General features: G+C 38.9%; 1 protein-coding gene across 2 annotated transcripts; it reads right to left on the bottom strand.

Annotated features, from left to right (window-relative positions):
* Nucleotides 1–15,156: 15,156 nt before the first annotated feature.
* LOC306866761 (uncharacterized protein) lies at nt 15,157–18,362 on the bottom strand. Of its 2 annotated transcripts, none has more exons than XM_079412096.1 (3): nt 18,322–18,362; nt 18,084–18,147; nt 15,157–17,663 (listed from the first exon to the last, which is right to left on the bottom strand). In XM_079412096.1, exons 2-3 carry the CDS (start codon nt 18,143–18,145, stop codon nt 16,181–16,183), a joined length of 1,545 nt encoding a protein of 514 aa, XP_079268222.1. In that variant the 5' UTR covers nt 18,146–18,147; nt 18,322–18,362; the 3' UTR covers nt 15,157–16,180. The 2 variants fall into 2 exon arrangements, with proteins under 2 accessions (XP_079268222.1, XP_079268223.1); XM_079412097.1 differs by having other exon boundaries at nt 18,084–18,228; nt 18,322–18,352.
* Nucleotides 18,363–20,239: the final 1,877 nt, after the last annotated feature.

Here is a 20,239-nt window from a genome sequence, read left to right as displayed (position 1 = left end):
TCATACCAGCACCCTGGTGAAGAAGGCCAGGCAGCGTCTGTACCATCTGAGACGCTTAAAGGACTTTAGACTTCTCTCTCGGGTGCTTAAGACTTTTTACACCTGCACCATCGAGAGCGTCCTGACGGGCAGCATCACTTCCTGGTTCGGGAACTGCACTATGCAGGACAGACGAGCCCTCCAGAGGGTGGTGCGTTCAGCGGAACGTACCATTCACACCGAGCTCCCTGACCTGCAGGACATCTACAGCAAGCGGTGCCTGACCAGGGCCAGGAAGATAGTGAAGGACCTCAGCCATCCCAACAATGGACTCTTTTCTCTGCTGCGTTCAGGGAGGCGCTTCCGCTCCATGAAGGCGAACACAGAGAGAATGAGGAGGAGCTTCTTCCCGCAGGCCATTCGGAGTCTTAACCACTCTCCACTCTAATCACATCACCCCACACTTCCACTTTGCACATTTTCAAATACAATCTGCACTAATTTGTAGAAGGTTACATAAGGATAAATGAGTGGGACTTACATACCATTTGTCTTTGTCTTTAGTATTCCTTTTACTCACTTATACACTTTACTGCACTGCACAGCACACGGACACTTTATCACTGACATACACTTTACTTTTTATAGAATCTATATGGAATCTCATTCTATTTTTATTCTTCATATCTATTTTTATTCTCATATCTATTTGTTATTTTATTTTATTGCTAGTTTATTTCTGTATATATGTTTACTGTACTTTTTCTATTTCTATTTGTATTTTTGTAAACTTGAGGTTTTTCTTAATTTTGTTGGACAATTTGTTGGACAGTCGTACAATACATTTCACTACATGTCGTACTATGTATGTATATGTATGTGACAAATAAAATTTGAATTTGAATTGAATTTGTATCGATACTTCGGGAAATTAATATTGGTACCGTTCAGATATTTCAGTATCGATATTTATCAAAATATCGATATTTTTGACAACACTAATTTGGAGCTTGGTCAAGGCCTGGTCCCGCCACAAGGACACCTCGAGAATTCTGGAGCCACTTTTGATCCCCACGTCCAAGATGGGGACTTCTGTGTCCCTCACAGTCATCATCCTTGGAACCTGCATCTATAAACTTATGGTAAATAAATATATCAATTGTTAAAGCTGCAGTCCATAACTTTTTTTGGATTAAAATTTATCACAAAAACAATATTTGAGCAAATACATAATCAGCCAGTGTTCAAAACTATTGCCTTACTTTAGCCCGATGCACAATGGTTAGCTAATAATAATGTTTTCTAATTTGAGTGGTACGGGTAGGTTTTCGGGGGAAATTCGAGCAAGGCACTGCGTCATTACGTCACGTCTGTAAACATAAAGAAGTTGTCCCGGCTACTAGGTTATCGCATGTGAGGATCCTGCAAGTGTTGGATCGTTTATAGCTTTTCTCACAGCAGCTAGAATAATTAAATGTCAAACAATCATTTTGATGGCGGATTGTGATCCAGAAAGGATTATATTTATTTATTTAGTAATTTAGCAAACGCTTTTATCTAAAGCGGCTTACAAATGAGGACATAAGAAGCAATCAAAACCAACAAAAGAGTGCAAGTGCTATTACAAGTCCTGGTTAGCCTAACGCAGTACAGATAATTATTATTTTTTATTTTTTAATAAAAAGACATAGATAAAATAAAATTAGAATAGAGAGTGCTAGAGTTAGAGGGTCAAGTAAAGATGGAACAGATGAGTTTTTAGCCGTTTCTTGAAGATGGGTAAGGATTCGGCTGCTCGGATTGAGTTGGGCAGGTCATTCCACCAGATGGGAACAGTTAATGAAAAAGTCTGTGAAAGTGTTTGTGTGTGTCTTTGGGATGGTACAATAATGCGTTGTTCACTTGAAGAACGCAAGCTTCTAGAGGGCATATAAGTCTGAAGTAATGAATTTAGGTAAAGGGTTGCAGAGCCAGTGGTGGTTCTGTAGGCAAACATTAATGCCTTGAATTTAATGCGAGCAGAGCTATTGGTAGCCAGTGCAAATTGATGAACAGAGGCGTGACGTGCGTTCTTTTCGGCTCATTAAAGATTAATCTTGCAGCGGCATTTTGGATTAATTGTAGAGGTTAAATAGAATTGGCTGGAAGACCTGCCAAGAGAGCATTGCAATAGTCAAGTCTGGACAGAACAAGAGCCTGAACAAGGAGTTGCGTTGCATGTTCAGAGAGAAACGGCCTGATCTTCTTAATATTGTATAATGCAAATCTGCAGGACCGGGCAGTTTTAGCAATGTGGTCTGAGAAATTCAGCTTATCATCAATCACAACTCCAAGGTTTCTGGCTGTTTTTGAAGGAGTTATGGTAGATGACCCTAACTGGAAGGTGAGATTGTGATGAAGCGATGGGTTAGCTGAAACTACAAGCAGTTCTGTCTTAGCTAGGTTGAGTTGAAGGTGATGGTCCTTCATCCAGCAAGAAATGTCTGTTAGACACTCTGAGATTCGAGCAGCTATCTTCGGATCATCAGGAAGTGCACATTGTTCATCATATGTGAACTGATCAGGGTCTGTGTATTTTTGTCTCTGTTGGAAACTGTCACGTCTCTCTCGTCTGTGGTTGAGATGATTATGTTTTTCATTAAAATCATAATTAATATCACCGTTTATCCTTTTGTCAAGCCTAAGAGCCCATAAACGGGATGTTGAGGGATGTTTCCATCGTCACGATGGTGGGGACCGATGTTATAATCACCAGAAGGAAAATCATCAGCATGTAAACGTGCACTAGTGTTTCTTGAAGTGGATCTATATCTCCGATCTACTGGATGTTCCATAATTCTGACACGTTGTTGTGGAGCCTTCCTTGGCTGGCTCACTACGTGCTCAGAAATTTTCCATCACAGTAAGATCTGAGAACAAAATCAAAGAAAGGAATTCCTATAAAGCATGACGCTTAGAAGTATTGTGACAAATTTCAAATTTTTCTGCTTCTTCAGGCAGTGTAAGCGTCATTTTATAAGGAAGGAAGTATAATCTTATAATATTTGTAAGGAAGTTCTATCCAGAAAAGCTCTTTTTTTATTTTTGATGTCGTGTTTGTAGCTGTTTATTCAGCGAAAAGTCTATATTTTCTCCTAGTTCCTTCTAAACGTGTTGGAACACTAATCTTTCTTCATCAAACACTTATCTCCATAAAAAAAAAACTTTATTTACCTTTGTAAATACACCAAATAGGGATGGCTGACGCGAAACTGACGTTTCGACACTGTGTCGAGATCCCGAAGCGCAGATGTTTCGAAACACCGCTCCGAAGCGTGATTCGAAACACCCATGTCACGTGATTAAGGCGATTCGAAGCATCGGCGCGTGTCACAAGTGTTTCGGGACGTGGCATACCTGCCGATTCTGTGTTTGATTGACAGGGTCGGGAACAAATCACACAATTGCACATCTGTCTCAACCTAACTCCCACAAAGTATAAAAGTGGAGTTAACGCATCTTCACTTTGTGGGTTTTTGTGAGAGGATTTTTTTTAAAGGCTGGAGAAATTCTATGTAAAAAAAGAAGTAGGCTAACAGCAGAACAATTAATATTTTTAAATAAAAATCTTTATATGTAAAAAAAAAAGAAAAAAAAAAAGACATTGTGGCTAGATGTATTTTATTGTCTATTTTTCATTACCAAAATAACACTTATTTATAGAAGAGATCATTCAGATGTCTGACTGATTTTTCAACACTTTACAAGGACAGAACAATAAAAACAAACATTTTAATTGTTTATTATAATTTTGTGAAGATGACTGCTTCACCCAGGATTCGAACCCAAAGCAACAGCATTACAGTCAAGCACACTAACCACTCCCCCAAATCACTTGGTGGATTGACTAACACAACATGTTTTAAAGTAATACTTGAAAATTACCACTAGGTTGTCACTGTAGAGACGGGTGTCGAAATGTTTCGAAGCCTCGACACATTTGCTTCGACTGCTTCAGTGTTTCACGAAGCCTTGCTCTGCCCACCACTTACACCAAACCTTGCATAACTTCCTCAAACTGTGTGTATTTGCAAGAAATCCTGTACACATAAAACTGTCTCTCCACATCATGATAATAGTATGATATAATTGTTACAATCACCGGCTGGAGTGCCCATGAGTTCCTCCAGAGCGCACTCCACCTCACACTGTTGTCACTCCCTCTAAACTACATTCCCCATAGTTTTTTTGCCTGGATTCTTGATCATTGATTGCATTCACCTGTGTCTTGTTAGTTCATCAGTCTCACCCTATTTAAAGCCTGGTTTTTCTCTCATTCATTGCTTAGTCTCCTTAATGTCACACTGCTGTTCTTAGCCCTTGGATTCTGGTTTCTTTGTTGTTTTGGCCTGTTTGTATTCGTTTGGATTGACTTCCCTGTGCATGAAACTTTTTTTTAACTCCCATGAATTTTGGATTAATTAAAAAGGGTTCATATTTGGTCTTATTAGCTTTTCTTTTAACTGTATCTTGGTATTATGAGTTACTGTATGAGTCTCCAATCTTATAAAATGATGTATATGTATCTTAACCCTCTATGGGATTAATTGTGAATTCACAGCTTGAAAAAATAATTCACTTTATATTTGACATATTTAGGAGTAAAATCATTTGTCTAATAGAGAGATACAACCACGATCAGATAATAAGAGTAGGCCATTTGTAACTCTAACGAGAGCAGTCTCAATACTTTGATATGGTCTAAATCAGGGTTCCTCAAATCTTTCCCTGGAGGTCCAGTCTACTGCAGAGTTTAGCTCCAACCCTGATCAAACTCATCTACCTGTGATTTTCTAATGATCTTGAAGACTCTGATTAGCATGTTCAGGTGTGTTTGATTAGGGTTAGAGCTCAACTCTGCAGGAATGGTCCAGATTTGAGGACCCCTGGTCTAAACCCTGATTGGAAACCCTCATAGATACCATTTTTCTCTAAGAAGGAACAAAGTTGTGAGGATACTACCTTTTCTAGTATCTTTGACAGAAAAGGGAGATTTGAGATCGGTCTGTAAATAACCAATTCTTTTGGGTCAAGTTGTGGTTTTTAATAAGAGGCTTAATAACAGCCAGTTTGAAGGTTTTTGGGACATATCATATGCTCTCCTAATGACAATGATGAGTTAATATTCAGAAGAGGATCCATGACTTCTGGAAGCACCTCTTTTAGTAGTTTAGATTATATAAAGTCTAACATACATGTTGGTTTAGATGATTTAACAAGTTTATACAATTCTTTCTCCTATAGTAGAGAATGAGTGGAATTGTTCCTCAGGGGATCTATAGAGCACTATCTGATGCGATTATTGTAGCTGACGGCTGCATGGTTAAAATGTTTATCACTAATAGTATTGATCTTGGAAGTAATGTAGTTCATAAATTCATTATTGCTGTTCTGTTGGGAGATGTCAACGCCTGTTGATGCTTTATTTAATTTAGCCATGGTATTGAATAAATAGCTGGGGTTGTGTTTGTTTTCTTCTAAAAGAGATGAAAAGTAATGAGATCTAGCAGTTTGTAATGCTTTTCTATATGAGAAGGTATTTTCACGACAAGCAATACGAAATACCTCTAGTTTTGTTTTCTTCCAGCTGCGCTCCATTTTCCAGGCTGCTCTCTTTAGGGCACAGGTGTGCTCATTATCCCACGTTGTCAGACTGTTTTCCTTAGTCTTCTTTAAGTGTAAAGGAGCAACCAAAACTAAAGTGTTAGAAAATAGGGAGTCCATAGTTTGTTACATAATTTTTTTTCTGAGCTATTGGATATGCTGAGGAATTTAGACAAGTCAGGAAGATAACTTACAAAGCAGTATTTTGTGGTAGAAGTGATTAGAGGTCGACCGATTGATCGGCCGACTGATTTTTTTCATCAGCATTTTTTTAATTAATCGGCATCGGCCGATTGTGCTGCAAATTAGGCCGGTTAATATACAGGCGCGTCTGCAAGCAACAATTGATGCTGCCTCGTGCGGCAAGCAGATTGCCATTCCACTGGCACAACAGATAACCCTGTGATGTCCCCCTCTGCCTGCCAACTCTTTGAAGAGAGAACTATCTGGTAGGGCTATGCAATTCATCGAATCGCAATCACGATTTGAGACGTTGCGATTTGCTAATAGCAAAGCCTGCGACGTGGACGCGATATTACTCTGATCCAGAGCATATGCACGACTGCCAGCCTTGAGTGACAGTCTTACTAACCAACAGAGTGAGCACACCTCTGTTCTCCCCGATCAGCACTGCTCTAGCCAACTTCGTATACGCCCACCATTTAAAAAGGGTCAGATCGAAAGTTAGGCAAATTAAAACTGAAGAAAACATATATATATATATATATATATATATACTGCATGTTCGCTAATTCAGAAGACCACACACACAGCCCGTGTCTCTGAATGCTTCTCATACTCGCTCCGCTCTGCCTCACGCTGCGCCCCACTGAGTCAAAGTTGGCGGCCCACCGGCAGACGCCGCCCACTATTCACCGGCGTTTTGCTCATCGTTATTCCAGCGCTGACAAGCCGCTGGTTTAATATTACTGTATGCTGGCGGTCAGGGGCGTAGCCATCATTTCAAAAGTGGGGGGGACGGAATGTCTAGTCTTAAACCAGTTTTTTTTTTTTTTCAGTTAAGCCTTGTCTAATTGACAGGTTTTATTTTTAATCATACTTTTTTGCTTAATATGCTTTATGATTATATTATTATATATGATTATAAAACATAAGGAAAGAAAGAGAGAAAAAAGAAAAAGAAAGAAAGAAATACAACAACTTGTCACTGGGACAGTACCCTTAAAAGGACATCTTTGTACCTTATTTACCTCAAAAAGTTTCATAGTTGTACATTACGGTACATATTGGTATTCTAAGGTACTAATGTGCACCTTTTTGAGTATAAGTTACACAGATGTCCTTATAAGGGTACTATTGTTTACATATTTCAGATTGTATTTTGTGAGTGTTGTATGTACAGTACATGGCACACAGTAATGGATACTTGCACATTCACATACTTCTTTATTCTGTTCTATTATACAGTCCATGTTTCAGGAATGAAATAAAAAAAGTAATTCAAAAACTATTGCAAAGAAACTATTTATTGAGCTCAACTGACAAACATGTCAAGGTAGACCCTATATCAATTAAACAACGAGATGAAATAAACATTAGTGATATTTCCTTCAAGCTTTCTGGCTTGTTTGTTAAAAGTAGTAGCTTTTTGACACGGTATTAAAGCTAACATATATCTCAATATATCTTAGCTACTTAAAACTGCCAAAAGTGTTTCTGCGACGTTCCTTCCAATCTATGAACTGCTGAGCAATCATCTCCCTATTTATTTTGTCACTGTGGATGTGACACACAGCAACACTGTTTAGACGGGACTGTGTCATTGTGCTTCGGAGCCAGGTTTTTAATCTTCGAAGACTGCTGAAGCTTCTTTCAGCCTCTGCTGAAGAAACAGGGAAAACAAGGAGCAACCTCACAAGTGTTTTGGTCAAAGAGTTGGCGGACTTCTGGCAACATATTCTGAAGAATGCTTGCAGCCTCAGTAGTTGACTGATAATTATACTTGGACTTAAACATTGCTAACTGCACCCTCAGCGAAGTCCTGTGCAATTCTGGATACTGTTCCAATAGAAAACCACCAGACTCTCCTGTCAATAGTACCTTTTCAAGAGCACTGATCGTAAGCAGACCCTCTTGCTCAAATCTTTCTTGAAACTGCACATTAACAACATCAAGGACCTTGAAATATTCTGTCCTGAAGTATTCTGCAGAAGAAGTAGGTACGTGTGCTGAACCTTGACCAGACAGGCATTTCGGAGGGTTTCGAACACGGGGCATTTCAACTGGAGACAGATTTAGGGAGTTACACATTTGTGTTGCTTTTTCGTAGACACTTTGGAATGCATCCTCTGTTCTCTTTTTTGCAATTGTGTCCTTCACACACTTCACAGCAGCTAGCATTCCATCTTCTGTCTGACTGCGGCTCTGAAGAGAAGCATTGAGACACTCAAGCTCTTCTGTGACTTCTAAGTCCAATAAAAGGCCAAGCAAAACATTGCCTTTTTGAAATCTATCAAACAAACCATTTGCCCTGCAAGCTGACTCTGAATGACCATGTGCCATTTCCTCCAGAGCAAGTAACATTGGCTCATACTTGTTACGGGGCTGACGAGACGTGAGACGCGCGGATCCATATGCAAAGCTTTATTACAAAACATGGTCAGAAAACAGGCAGGGTTAGACAGGGGCAAACAGGTATGGCAAGGGCAAGACACAGCAATCCGTGGAGCAAGCGTGGGTTGACGATCGGCGAACAGTATCCAAAGGGGCAAGGCAGAGAGATAATCCAGAGACGAGAGCAATAATCCAAACGGGGAGCGAACAGAGTCCAAACGGCAGAGGCGAAGGGTAAATCCAGGAAACACGGGCAGGGTCAGACACGGCAGGAAAACAACGCAAGACTAAGGCAATGGCTCTGTAAAGTGCTATCGCTAGGTGAGTGATAAATGCAAACAATACTCGGCCTTGAGCAAGAGCAAGTCCCAGACTTAAATAGTGAGTGAGTGATTGTGAAATGATAATCAGGTGTGTGTGATGTGTGAATGGTGACAGCTGTGATCTGTGCAATGGATTGTGGGAACTGTAGTCCAGTGTGCTGTGTAGTGTAAGAGTCAATGTGGTGAGTGAGTGACATCTGGTGGCGAGTAAACTGAAGAGCATGGCCAGGATTCGTGACAATACTGTTTTAGCACAGCATGAATGGCAGAGGTGCGCACTGTCCACCTTGTAGGACACAAAGGTCTGATGGCTGTAATAGATCCACTCTTTGACTTTGAAATATCCTGGAAAATTTACTTCATTTTCACAGACTGGCGAAACAATACTCCCACTTCATGAACCCACTGCAAAGAGTCGCGGATAACAGGAGATGCTGTGCAAGCATGCTGTGTAATTAAATTTACACAGTGTGGACCACAGTGGACATATAATGCAAGTGGCTTACTCTCTTTGATGATGGCCTGTGCCCCTGAATATTTTCCTGCCATATTCGCAGCACCATCATAAGCCTGCCCTCTCAGCCCAGTGATGGATAAGTTAAGACGGAGCAGTACTTCATACAGGCCAACAAATTCCTCATGGACTATTAAATCCTGATCAACATATCTTAGGCAGACTGATTCCTGTTCCTTTCCTGATAAATCTTGGGTACCATCCATGATGACACAAAACTGCAAGTTCAGAAGTGAATGGATTTTTTCTGCAATTCCACGAATTATAGAATTACTGAATAAATTGAGGATTTCATTCTGAATTTGCGGGCAAGTATAATCAGTTTTGAGGGACAACCATTTTCTCAGGCTTGGGTCATCTTCTGCCTTGTATTTTAGAAGCTGATTAAAGTTTCCCTCATCATCATCGTGGCCTCTAAAAGATAAACCTTGTCTTGCCAGAAACTGCACAGCGCTGATTATCTTTAACAGGCATTTCCTTGCCTCCTCTTGCTGGGATGCCAGTACATTGGACAGCTGAATATCTATTGGTCTTGATTCATAGATGTGTGTTGTTATGGCTGTCTTGTGACATTCTGATCCAACATGTAATGTAAACCTCTCTCTGGCCTTCTTCCAGTTCTTAAAGCCAGAGATGATAAAGGTGGTTTCTGCATTTTTGGCAAGTTCTGATGTTTTATTTTTTAAAGGCTTTGTGGCAGTAGAAGCACAATACCCCATCAATACCAGGCTCAAAATGTAGCCAAGCAAATTCTTGGTACCAGTGAGCCTGAAATTTTAGAGTTCTGTCCCGAAGCACCTGACACACAATAGTCTTAGGATCTGGCTGGTGGGGTTTTAATACAGTTACAGAAGACCTGCCTACTTCTTCAGCAGTCAACCCTATGCCTGATGCTCCCTGTTCTGTCTATAAAAAAGTACAAATCAGTCTGATTAGTCTATGTTAAAAGGTATAAGAAATATCTTATCATAGACAATGCTGTAAATAATCTTTACCTCTGAAGCCTCACTGAAACTTTCTGCCTCATTCATTCTTACTTCTGCCTCTGTCTATAGAAAATAAAGTAGTGTTTGAAACATGTACATACAGGGAATAGTGACATACAGAAGAAAATAACACATTAAGTACACTGCTGGACAATAAACAATCATTTGTATACTAAATTATTTTTTAACACTTTAGAATGGGGAACACATATTCACTATTAACTATGACTTTTGCCTCAATAATCTCTTCATTTACTGCTTATTAATAGCTTGTAAGGTAGTCGTTGTAGTTGTTAAGTTTAGGATTATGGGATGCAGAATATGGTCATGAAGAATACAGAATTAATATGTGCTTAAGTGCTAATAAACAACCAATATGCAAGCTAATAATTACATACAGTAGTTAAAAATGATAGCTGAGAAGTTGTTCATCATACTAATGTTATTTTTTATTTTTCTATATTTGACTAATTATGTGTTTTCTATGATTGGTCCAAATATAATCCTACAAACGATCGTGTATTAATAGATTTGATACAATGTAAAAACAGCCAGGTGTTAAAAGCCACTCTATCAGTTCTTCTCACCTGTGAAGTGTGTTTTTCTTGCGTGTCGTCCTGATTCTGCTCTAACAAACCTAGGCTGACTGTTTCTTGGTCATTCTTGACAACACATAAAAACGTCAAATTAGCGCAACAATGACAGAGGAGCCCTAAATGATGATCGGTCCTGTATCAGATCAGTGCTTGCATAAGTTACTTGATTGAAATACATCATGTAGATTTGGCAGAGTTAAACATGTCACAATGCTGCAAACGCTGTAAAATCTCAGTTCAACATTATCTTTATTCTTATTTGAAGGGTTCTGATAACATACATACGTGTTAAAATAAAAGACGTTACAAAAGAGTTATGGAAAAATACACTGAAAATAAATAAGTGCATGTTTGTCCAGGCAGCTTTTTTTTTTCTCCATATAATGAACATCAAAACTTGCTAATTATTCAGCAAGAGCAATAGGCAGAGTCACTGAACACCGTGCAACACTATTCGGATCCCACATGACAACTTACGCTGCTTGACTTCTTCGTAAAAAAGGAGTGAAGAGTTTTTTGCCGCTTTGAACTCATCTCGACCTCTAATCAATGATGGATACAGCGCGGGACCGCGGGCGCAAGCCTGGGCATGTCGTGACGTCACAAACTGAGTGACTGATTGCCATGGAAACGTAAACGTCATGTATAAATTATCCTGTCTCTTTGAATTTTAAATCATTCTGCATTTATATACATCGCTCCATTAAAACCTCAACATGTCGAGAACACAACTGTCCAATGATAAAGTGCGGGGGACGCATTTACTTTTTATAAAAAGTGGGGGGGACACGTCCCCCGCGTAATCTACGCCCCTGCTGGTGGTCCACGGTCGGTCCGTGGTTCATAATCAGTTCGATTACTCTAACTCACAATAATGGATCAAAAACAATGTAAAATCGCAATTGCAAATTTATTTTCAGTGAACAGATTAAACATACAAATGCATTTACAGTATATTTATCAGATTGTTTTATCCAATGTGACTTTCAAATAGAAGCATTCAGTTCACATATGTCCGTATACAAAAGTCAACCACAAAATTAACCATGGTTTAACTATGATTGTTGTAGTAAATTCATGGTCTTATTACAGCATAGTAGTAAACCTAAACTTTACCATGGTTTCAAACACTTTTTTACCACAGTTTTACTCCAGCCTTACTAAAATATTACTATAGTAGAACCATGATATCAAAACCTTAGTTTGATTTAAAAAAAAAATAAATAAAAAAAAATAAACCTAGTTACTACAGTTATGGTTACTAGTTTTACCCTAGTAAAAACATGGTTAACTGTTGTAAGGGTACAATGCTTTTCACAATCAAAGCAGCTTTAGAAAATGCATATTTCAAGGTTACAATAATAATAATAAATTCCTTTAAACAACCAGAGGTGACTGTGAGGGGAGCATCTTCTGGCAACAAATTAACGTCCATAAACAGACAAACATTAAAGGGTAAGTTTGGTGAATTTAAATCCACTTCATACTGTCACAAAGTCTGTAATATGTAAATAAACAATATTCGCTAAACATTATTTGGCTTAGAGAAAGATTAAATGGATCCAAAGATTAAATGGCTGGATCCAAGATGTAGTAACATTGGGATGGGCAACCTGAGAGATAGACAGGAAAACAAAAGGAAAAGGATTAGCATAGATGCTGTTCATATTATTTCAGGCAAAAGACGATCATGTGCATTTATTACTAGATTACAAGGTTATGAGATGTGTTATGAGAATGCTTGACTAAAAAGATTTATTTTGAATCTAGATTTAAACGGAGAGAGTGTGTCTGAACTCCAAATATAATCAGTGAAGTGACATACTGCCAAGTATGGTGACCGATACTCGGAATTCGTGCTCTGCATTTAACCTGTTAGCCTGCACCAGAGCGACCTCGCACTGAACGCTCTTTGTTTGCATGTGTCATTGTTTTCTAATAGAATAAATGAAACGGGACAAAGTTAATCTTGACAAACTTTACATCATTCTGAGGGTCTAAGCCTCAAGCATCGACGACAGATCGCTGTTTTTCGATGGAAAGCTTATAAGGAATGAGTGGCACAAATTTGCTACATTTGTGTAAGCAGTACACATCCAAACACGCAGAGTAAAAAAGCCGTACGTACCTTTATCATTGTAATAACGAGCCACAAACGCGTCCACTGCTGAAATCCCAGTTTAGTTAGAGAGGTAAGGGTCCACAGAAAAACATCCCAGCGAGCACTTTTAGTCCAGCGAAACAATAACGCTGTAATAAGGATGAATATTCCTTTGTTTACGTTTCATTTCTTCAGAGAGTTATTGTTCGCGTCCGTTATGGAATAAATTACGCTCAAAAACAGCGTCTTGGTGGTAAAAAAACAAAACGATGTTGTAGAATACGGTCTTACAAATATAATGAGACCGTCTACGGAAAAAAAAGTCTCAGAAAAGCGGAATATAGATTATTTGAATTTGGCGCTCCCTCCTGCCGGCAGTGACGCTTCTGTGACGCACGCTGTCATCTGAGCGGGGCATAACTTAGCGATCTGCTTTATCCATAAAAAACTGTTTTTTTTTTTCTTCTACATTTTTTATATGTGTGTGTGTGTATTGTGTGGGGAATGTGGCCGTGTCTGCATGATTATAATATGTATGGACGCACATCAGCGTGTTTATTAGCGACTCTATGACGGCTATCATTGTGATTCATTGATCAGCTATTATTGATTATATGGCCCATCTGTTTGATTATAATCTGAATGGAAGCACATCAGCGTGTGTTTACTGACTCTATGACCATGTCTGGCAATATCACTTCACGTCTGGCAGTGATATTTATCATTGTAATAACGAATAACGAAGAATACTTCAGTATACATACTATATACAAAGCATTTTTTTCTATTTTTTTTCCTTTTTTATTACTCAAATAATTATTTTTGTATTTTTTAGTGCTCAAATAAATCTGTCTATTATTTTATAATTGAAAAACTATGCAGGAACATGTATAATGACTAAAATAGCTTGTATAATTCTGTAATCCATTTGGTGGTTATTTTTCCTCAAACAGGGGGGTGGGGGGGGACCATAAATAGTTTCAGAAAAAATATTGCAGGAATCTCATTTTTCATGGTATCTTCTTCAAATTTGAAATATGAACACATGAGACATGTGGCTTTCGAGCCATTACTTTTCTGGATTGCTCCAGGACTTATTTCATGTATTTGTATATGAAATAAAAAAACATTCAGTGTGGAAAAATATTTTTCAAGGCACGTCAGTGTCTATAACTTTTTATCTTTTTGAGCATTATCAACTCTGGATGATAGATAGTAAAGCCCAGAGTCTCTTCTTTCAAAAGATACCTAATTTGTTTGTGTAAGCACACTTTGTCACAAACTGTTACCATTTTAATTCAGGTAGATTATTTTCACCTGCGAGGCCACAAATGGGGTTGAAGGTTAACAGGTTAACCCATCTAGCGTGCGCGCGCACACACACAGCAGTGAACACACACCCAGAGCAGTGGGCAGCCATTTATGCTTGCTCAAGGGCACCTCAGTCGTGGTATTGAGGGTGGAGAGAGTGCTGGACACGCAATCCCTGCCGGCCCGAGACTCGAACCTGCAACCATTGGATTACGAGTCCGACTCTCTAACCATTAGGCCACGACTTCCCCAGAAGGCTATTCGAGACTTTAAGAGTAAAGGTCACTGCACACCGAGTCCGAAATTTTCATCTGAAATTTCACAGAGGTTAAAGAATACCTGGAGAATCTGTTGAATAAGGGATGGATTACTAAATTGAGTCTGCGTGTGTAAGAAAGATGGAACTCCCCTCCTCTGCTGCGACGACGGGGAGTTAAATAAGAAATCCATTCCAGACAGACACCCCATTCCCCGTATACAGGACATGCTGATGTGTTAAACTTTTGGATATTGCAAGTATTTGTGACTTAAAAAAATTGTGGACAAGTGGTTTCTACAAGCCTCACCATATTCATTGATCTGGTACGAGTCAAAAAGTCAATAGACAGTTATGAACTGTTGAAAAGTTACAAGGAAAATGCACACAACCTTGCCACAATGGGTTATGCAACTTGATCACTTTTAAACATATAACTATTTTTGACAGCACTTAAATAGAAACGAGAGAAGCATTGAATTTTTTTTTTTATTGTTAATTTATAACACTCAGAAAGGTCATACAAAACAAAGCCCCATAGCAATAAAGCCTTAAACTGAAAACGGACATCTTAAATGTTACACAGCAAATAACAGCTGCTCCAAAAAAATAAAATTGCTGAAATGGTAAAAAAATTAAACAAAATGGTAGCCTATAGCCCTTACAATTGTTAAATGAGGAAGAAGAGAGAAAAAAATTACTACTTGGGGTTTCTGAGATGACAGAGGTGGGAGATGCGGCAGGTGGTGTGTCTGCCATAAAAAGGTCCAATCCAATAAAAATGACATCACTGAATAAGAGACAAACATGTCCAATTGTCTTTTAAAGATGGTTTATTTTCTTGCAAGAAAAGGCCAGCAGTCACACAGTGGGACAGTGAAGGGACGGCATCCTTTCTCTCTTATAGTCTCAATGATGGTATTTTCAACTTTAGACTTGCTTATCATATTCTATCCTTGGGTGGAGGCCCTCCTGTCACGTACCAACACACTTTTACCATTCCACTACAATTTCATAGCATAATAATAAAATTTCGTCCACAATTTATCATATATTGATGACAAAAAATAAAACCTAATAGAAACAGAATTGATCAAGCATGCTCTTTGTCAGATTTTCACATAAATGCTCACTCTTCTTGACCAGTGGAAATTAATGCTAAAGCTGTTTTTTTGTGGGAAAGTCCCTTTAGTATTAGCAAGCAAAATATTATATACTTCATATTTCAAAATATAAACACACAAAAGTATATTCTGCTATCAAGTGTTTACCTGAGACATCGACCCCCACTAGGTCAAAGCCCAATCACTCTTCAGATTCCCAAATTATGAAGAAATATATAAAGAGTTCATTTGCAAAACCGATAAACGGCAATTTAAAAAAAAAAAAGGTGATTGCCGTGCATTAATTTCCACATTTAGTGCGATCTGAACCATAAACACGTTTTGTCAAAAAACGGTATTGTCCACTTTCAAGGCATCACGAGTTCACGTTTTACTGCAGAAGCCGACAAGCGCCCTTGTTTTTGAACAGAAGCCGATAAGTCCATTTTAGCGAATCAGTGTTCGGGTCAAGTGACAAGGCTACTTTCACTTTGAAAAGATGTGCTAGCTGAGAGGAGTTTCGTCACAGCTGACTAAAAGCGATCGAGGATGGATCATTTGATGAAACCGATATCATCTTCAGGGCGTAAAAGGAAAGTAAAAGCTGAAACGTTTTCATGGAAGCTTGTGTATTGTGTGTAATCACATCCATAAATCTATGATCACAACAACAACGTTTGTCATGCATCTACATTGTCATCTGAGGAGATTACAAAGATTAAAAGGAGTGTTTTTTTTACTCTAAAACATGAAATGTGGAAACAGCTACAAAATCCAAACCTCAGATCAAGCATTTATTTGTGAAGAACGCCAAAGAAATATAGAATTAAAAAAAAAACAAGAACAATGCTGATCAAAACAATGCTCGTTGAAATTAGACCATTAAGGCTGACTCTGCGCTTTTGCCTAAGCAGGAAAGAAGTGTTGTCTCTCAACTCTTTATTAAACTCTTCGATAGCATTGTCTCTAGCATCTTTAATTTCATCTAGAGTCTTCTGAAAATGAGCAGCTGTTTCTCTCAGCTGATGAATGAATTTCAAAGTGTTGGATCTGATATTTTTGACATTTCTTTTGTCTGCTGATTGGTTCATTTCAGAGAGCTCCATTGAATTTTGAACAATACAAACCACATCAAGCACAACAAACAGAGCTGAGATTACACCACCGACCGCCGCTGCTGAACGGGCAGCTTTTGCAGTCTGTGCAGACACACGGACCGTTTTAACAGCCCCTGAAGACAAACGAGTGGTTTTGGCAACTTCTGAAGACAAACGAGTGGTTTTGGCGACTCCTGAAGACAAACGAGCAGTTTTGGCGGCCTCTGAAGACAAACGAGCAGTTTTGGCGGCCTCTGAAGACAAACGAGCAGTTTTGGCGGCCTCTGAAGACAAACGAGCAGTTTTGGCGGCCTCTGAAGACAAACGAGCAGTTTTGGCGACTCCTGAAGACAAACGAGCAGTTTTGGCGGCCTCTGAAGACAAACGAGCAGTTTTGGCGACTCCTGAAGACAAACGAGCCGTTTTGGCGACTCCTGAAGACAAACGAGCAGTTTTGGTGGCCTCTGAAGACAAACGAGCCGTTTTGGCAGCCTTTGAAGTCAAATGAAAAGTTTTGACAGCCTCTGAAGATGAACTAATTTTTTTGACAGCGCCAGAACAGAACTGGAAGCCTTTGACAGCGTCTTTAGTCCAACAAACAGCTTTGTCAAACTGCTTAGACCCTTGACTCTTTGGGGGCATTTCAGCTTTAGGGAATCCTAAAATGTCTGTAACGCCTCTCACTTTATCCACACCTGCCTGGATCATCCTCGCTGGTATATAATTCATCTCCTGCTGCGCCAGCTGTTGAATGTATTCTGTGCTATTAATAATTGTACTCACATTCTCAAACATTGCATTGATGGTGTTCTGGAAATCACTGGCGATCTTCTCAATAGTCTCGCGTAGGTGTTTCTGCTGGGTGTCATTAATGATGCTGCATATTGTACCTGTTGCTCCTCCAGCTACTCCAACAACACTACCAAGAGCAGTAAGAGCTAAAGAAACACCTAATGTGACCGGAGCCAAAGCCAGACCCACTATGGATGCGATTCCTCCAGCTGCTCCCATTGCTGCACCAGTCAAACTGCCCACTGTAGTGTTCTTGTGTGTGGATTCAAGTTCATCAGTAATGATACGGAGTTTCTTTACTTGACCAGTGAGTGCCCGATGCTTTCTGTCAAAATCTAAGTTCAGTGTGTTCACCTCTGTTTTCAAGTCATCCAAAATGTCAAGTTTCCTGGAATATTAGAAAGTATTTTAAGCTTGTTTTGTGCGTTTTATAAATTGCCAGTGTATTGGATCAACTGGGGATCAAGTCAACTGGTGACATGCTCTTACATGCAATTAATTTGACCTGGATTCCCACGTGGAGACAAATTTATTAGACGCTATTTTGAATTGTTAGTAGACTAACAGAGTATTTCACACGCTTTAAGCATGACCATAGTTTTTGGGAGTCTGGGTTTTTTATGCTTTGTGGAATATCACATACAATGAATCTGCTGGAAAGCCAGTTATTTACATGTATGCGCATGTCCCACTTGATCCATAACACACAGAGAGAACATGCTCTAGTAAAGTAACAACTATACTTATCGTAATGCAAACGTAAATTACATGATATACAAAGTCAAGTTAGAGCAAAAAAAATGCTTACTGTTTAAATGTCTCCTTTAGTTGATTCCCACGAGTGTTAAACATCGATTTGAAGGGGTCCATCACTGACAGACAATATATATTTCTGTTTGAGTCTCTGATCAAAGTGAAAATGAAGGAACTCAAACTTGAAGCTGCAGTATTTACTAGGTTCAGATCAAAAAACTCAAAGCCTGAAAATAATGCATGCATAGCCACAATAATGTGTTTTTTTTCAAACAGAAAAGAAACTGGCTTACCTTACGTTTAAGCGTATCCACTGAATTCACTTGTTTTCCGGTTCATATGATTATAGGAAGAGGGCAAGGCGGGTGCTAAATAGTTTTTTAAGCTGCTGCTGTTGGTTAATGGTTTACAACAGTTAAGCAATATTACTCACTATCATGCCGTTGACCTATATACGTATATCAGGAGAGCTGATATTCAGAACAAAAGCAACTTTTTTTATTTTATGTTCTGGATGTTGAAATGTACTTCTTGTACATATTCATTTTTACTTATGCTCTTGCTATAGTTATGGTTTCATTGTGTGCTGTGTTGTCTTCACAAGCTTTGTGTGTGTTTATGTGTCTCCATATCAAGGTTTTCAACGTCACAGGACAGTGTTGTGAAGCAGTCTTTTTCCATTATTGTATAATACTTTTTGAATTTTTGCTGGAATTAATATCATTCAATAAACTTTGCAAATTTTTGTCTTAAGCCTTCCACTTTTTCCCAGTCTCTTTCTACTTTTTGGCTGATATAAAAGTTAATTGATGACTAATTTTGAATATCAGAAAAATTGCAGTGTTATCTGGTTTTGAGTATCAGACAAAACGAATATCTCCTGAAAGAATCTGGTATAGAAACCATATAATATCATTCTTTCAGTTCAGTATGTCACTGTTCCTTATATGGAAGTGACTCATTTTTCCTCACCAAGTAATTTTACTTTCTTTTAGCTTTTGGTGAGTGTTAACTTTGGATTTTGATACTTAAAATGTTTTGAAAGCAGCATGATTTCTTTAATATTTTTATAATTATCCAAGTGAATGAGTGAAAATATAGCTATGCCCCTTTAAGATTAAGAAGATATAACCCACAAAGCGAGTCCAAAGAGCAATGCTAGGTGTAGTTATGTGCATTTTTTTCTATTAGGGTCCTTCAGCCTTAATGAACAAAATGCACATAACTACACCATCAGTCTGCAAAGTGCACACATACAAAGTTGTCAGGAAACTCTAGATGACACTGATAGGTCCTTAAAGGGGTCATATGACTTTCCTAAAAATCAAGCGTAGCGTTAGTTCTAGCAGGTCACGTTAGTCAAGCTTGCATCAGCTGATCCCCATCTACCGATAGGAATACAACACCTAAGCATCCATATATAAGGTCCCTCAGTATTATCAGCAGTTTTCACATTGCTCAATAGCTAATTAAATGGCGAATTCGGCAGGCAAAACACCATTGAATTGGGAATTTAGCTTGTGGAATTCGTTTCCCCAATGGACTCACCTCCAATTCATTCAAGTTCGTTAACTTGAACACATGAATTCACCGCATTGATCATAAGCTGCCCGATTCAGAAGTGACTGAGTTACTCACGCAACGCTACGTTATTGAAATGGACTCCAAGTTATGTGACCGACTCAAGAACAAGTTCAGATGGGAACTTCATCCCCAAGGACATCATCAGAAGCATCCTCGCCACAGCTGCTATGTTCACTCTCTCAAACGTCTTCACAAGCTAAGTTCATATTAATGCTCTCAGGTTATCCCGTCATTTCGTCAAATGCCGCTCAACGCATTTCGTTCATTGTTCGGAAATCATCAGCAGCGCTACAGTACTTGCTTGAGAAGAATGTCTTCTAAAGATGTGTTATTGGATGTGAGAAAATATAACCTTATTCACAGTGTTGGGGAGTAGTTAACTACAAGTAGCGACACTACTAACTTAACTACATTTTTCAGTAGCTTGGCAGTAGCTCAGTTGCTTTTTAAACAGTGTAGCTTTTCCAGTAGCGAACTACTTTTTGCAGCAAGTAGCGGTGTAGCGCGAGCAAAAGCTACATTGCGTTTTGTCGAGCCTGCGCGAATCAGCGCGATGCAAGGATATTCTTCTTGTTAGATTACAAACTCATTTTTTGCCATTACCGCCACCTGTTGTTTAATCACGCA

The sequence above is a fragment of the Barbus barbus genome (genome assembly GCF_936440315.1).
Source record: "Barbus barbus genome assembly, chromosome: 4".
In the NCBI taxonomy this organism is placed as follows: Eukaryota; Metazoa; Chordata; class Actinopteri; order Cypriniformes; family Cyprinidae; genus Barbus; species Barbus barbus.
Note: the sequence above shows the minus strand (reverse complement) of the source record. Positions and strands in the feature narration are given on the sequence as shown.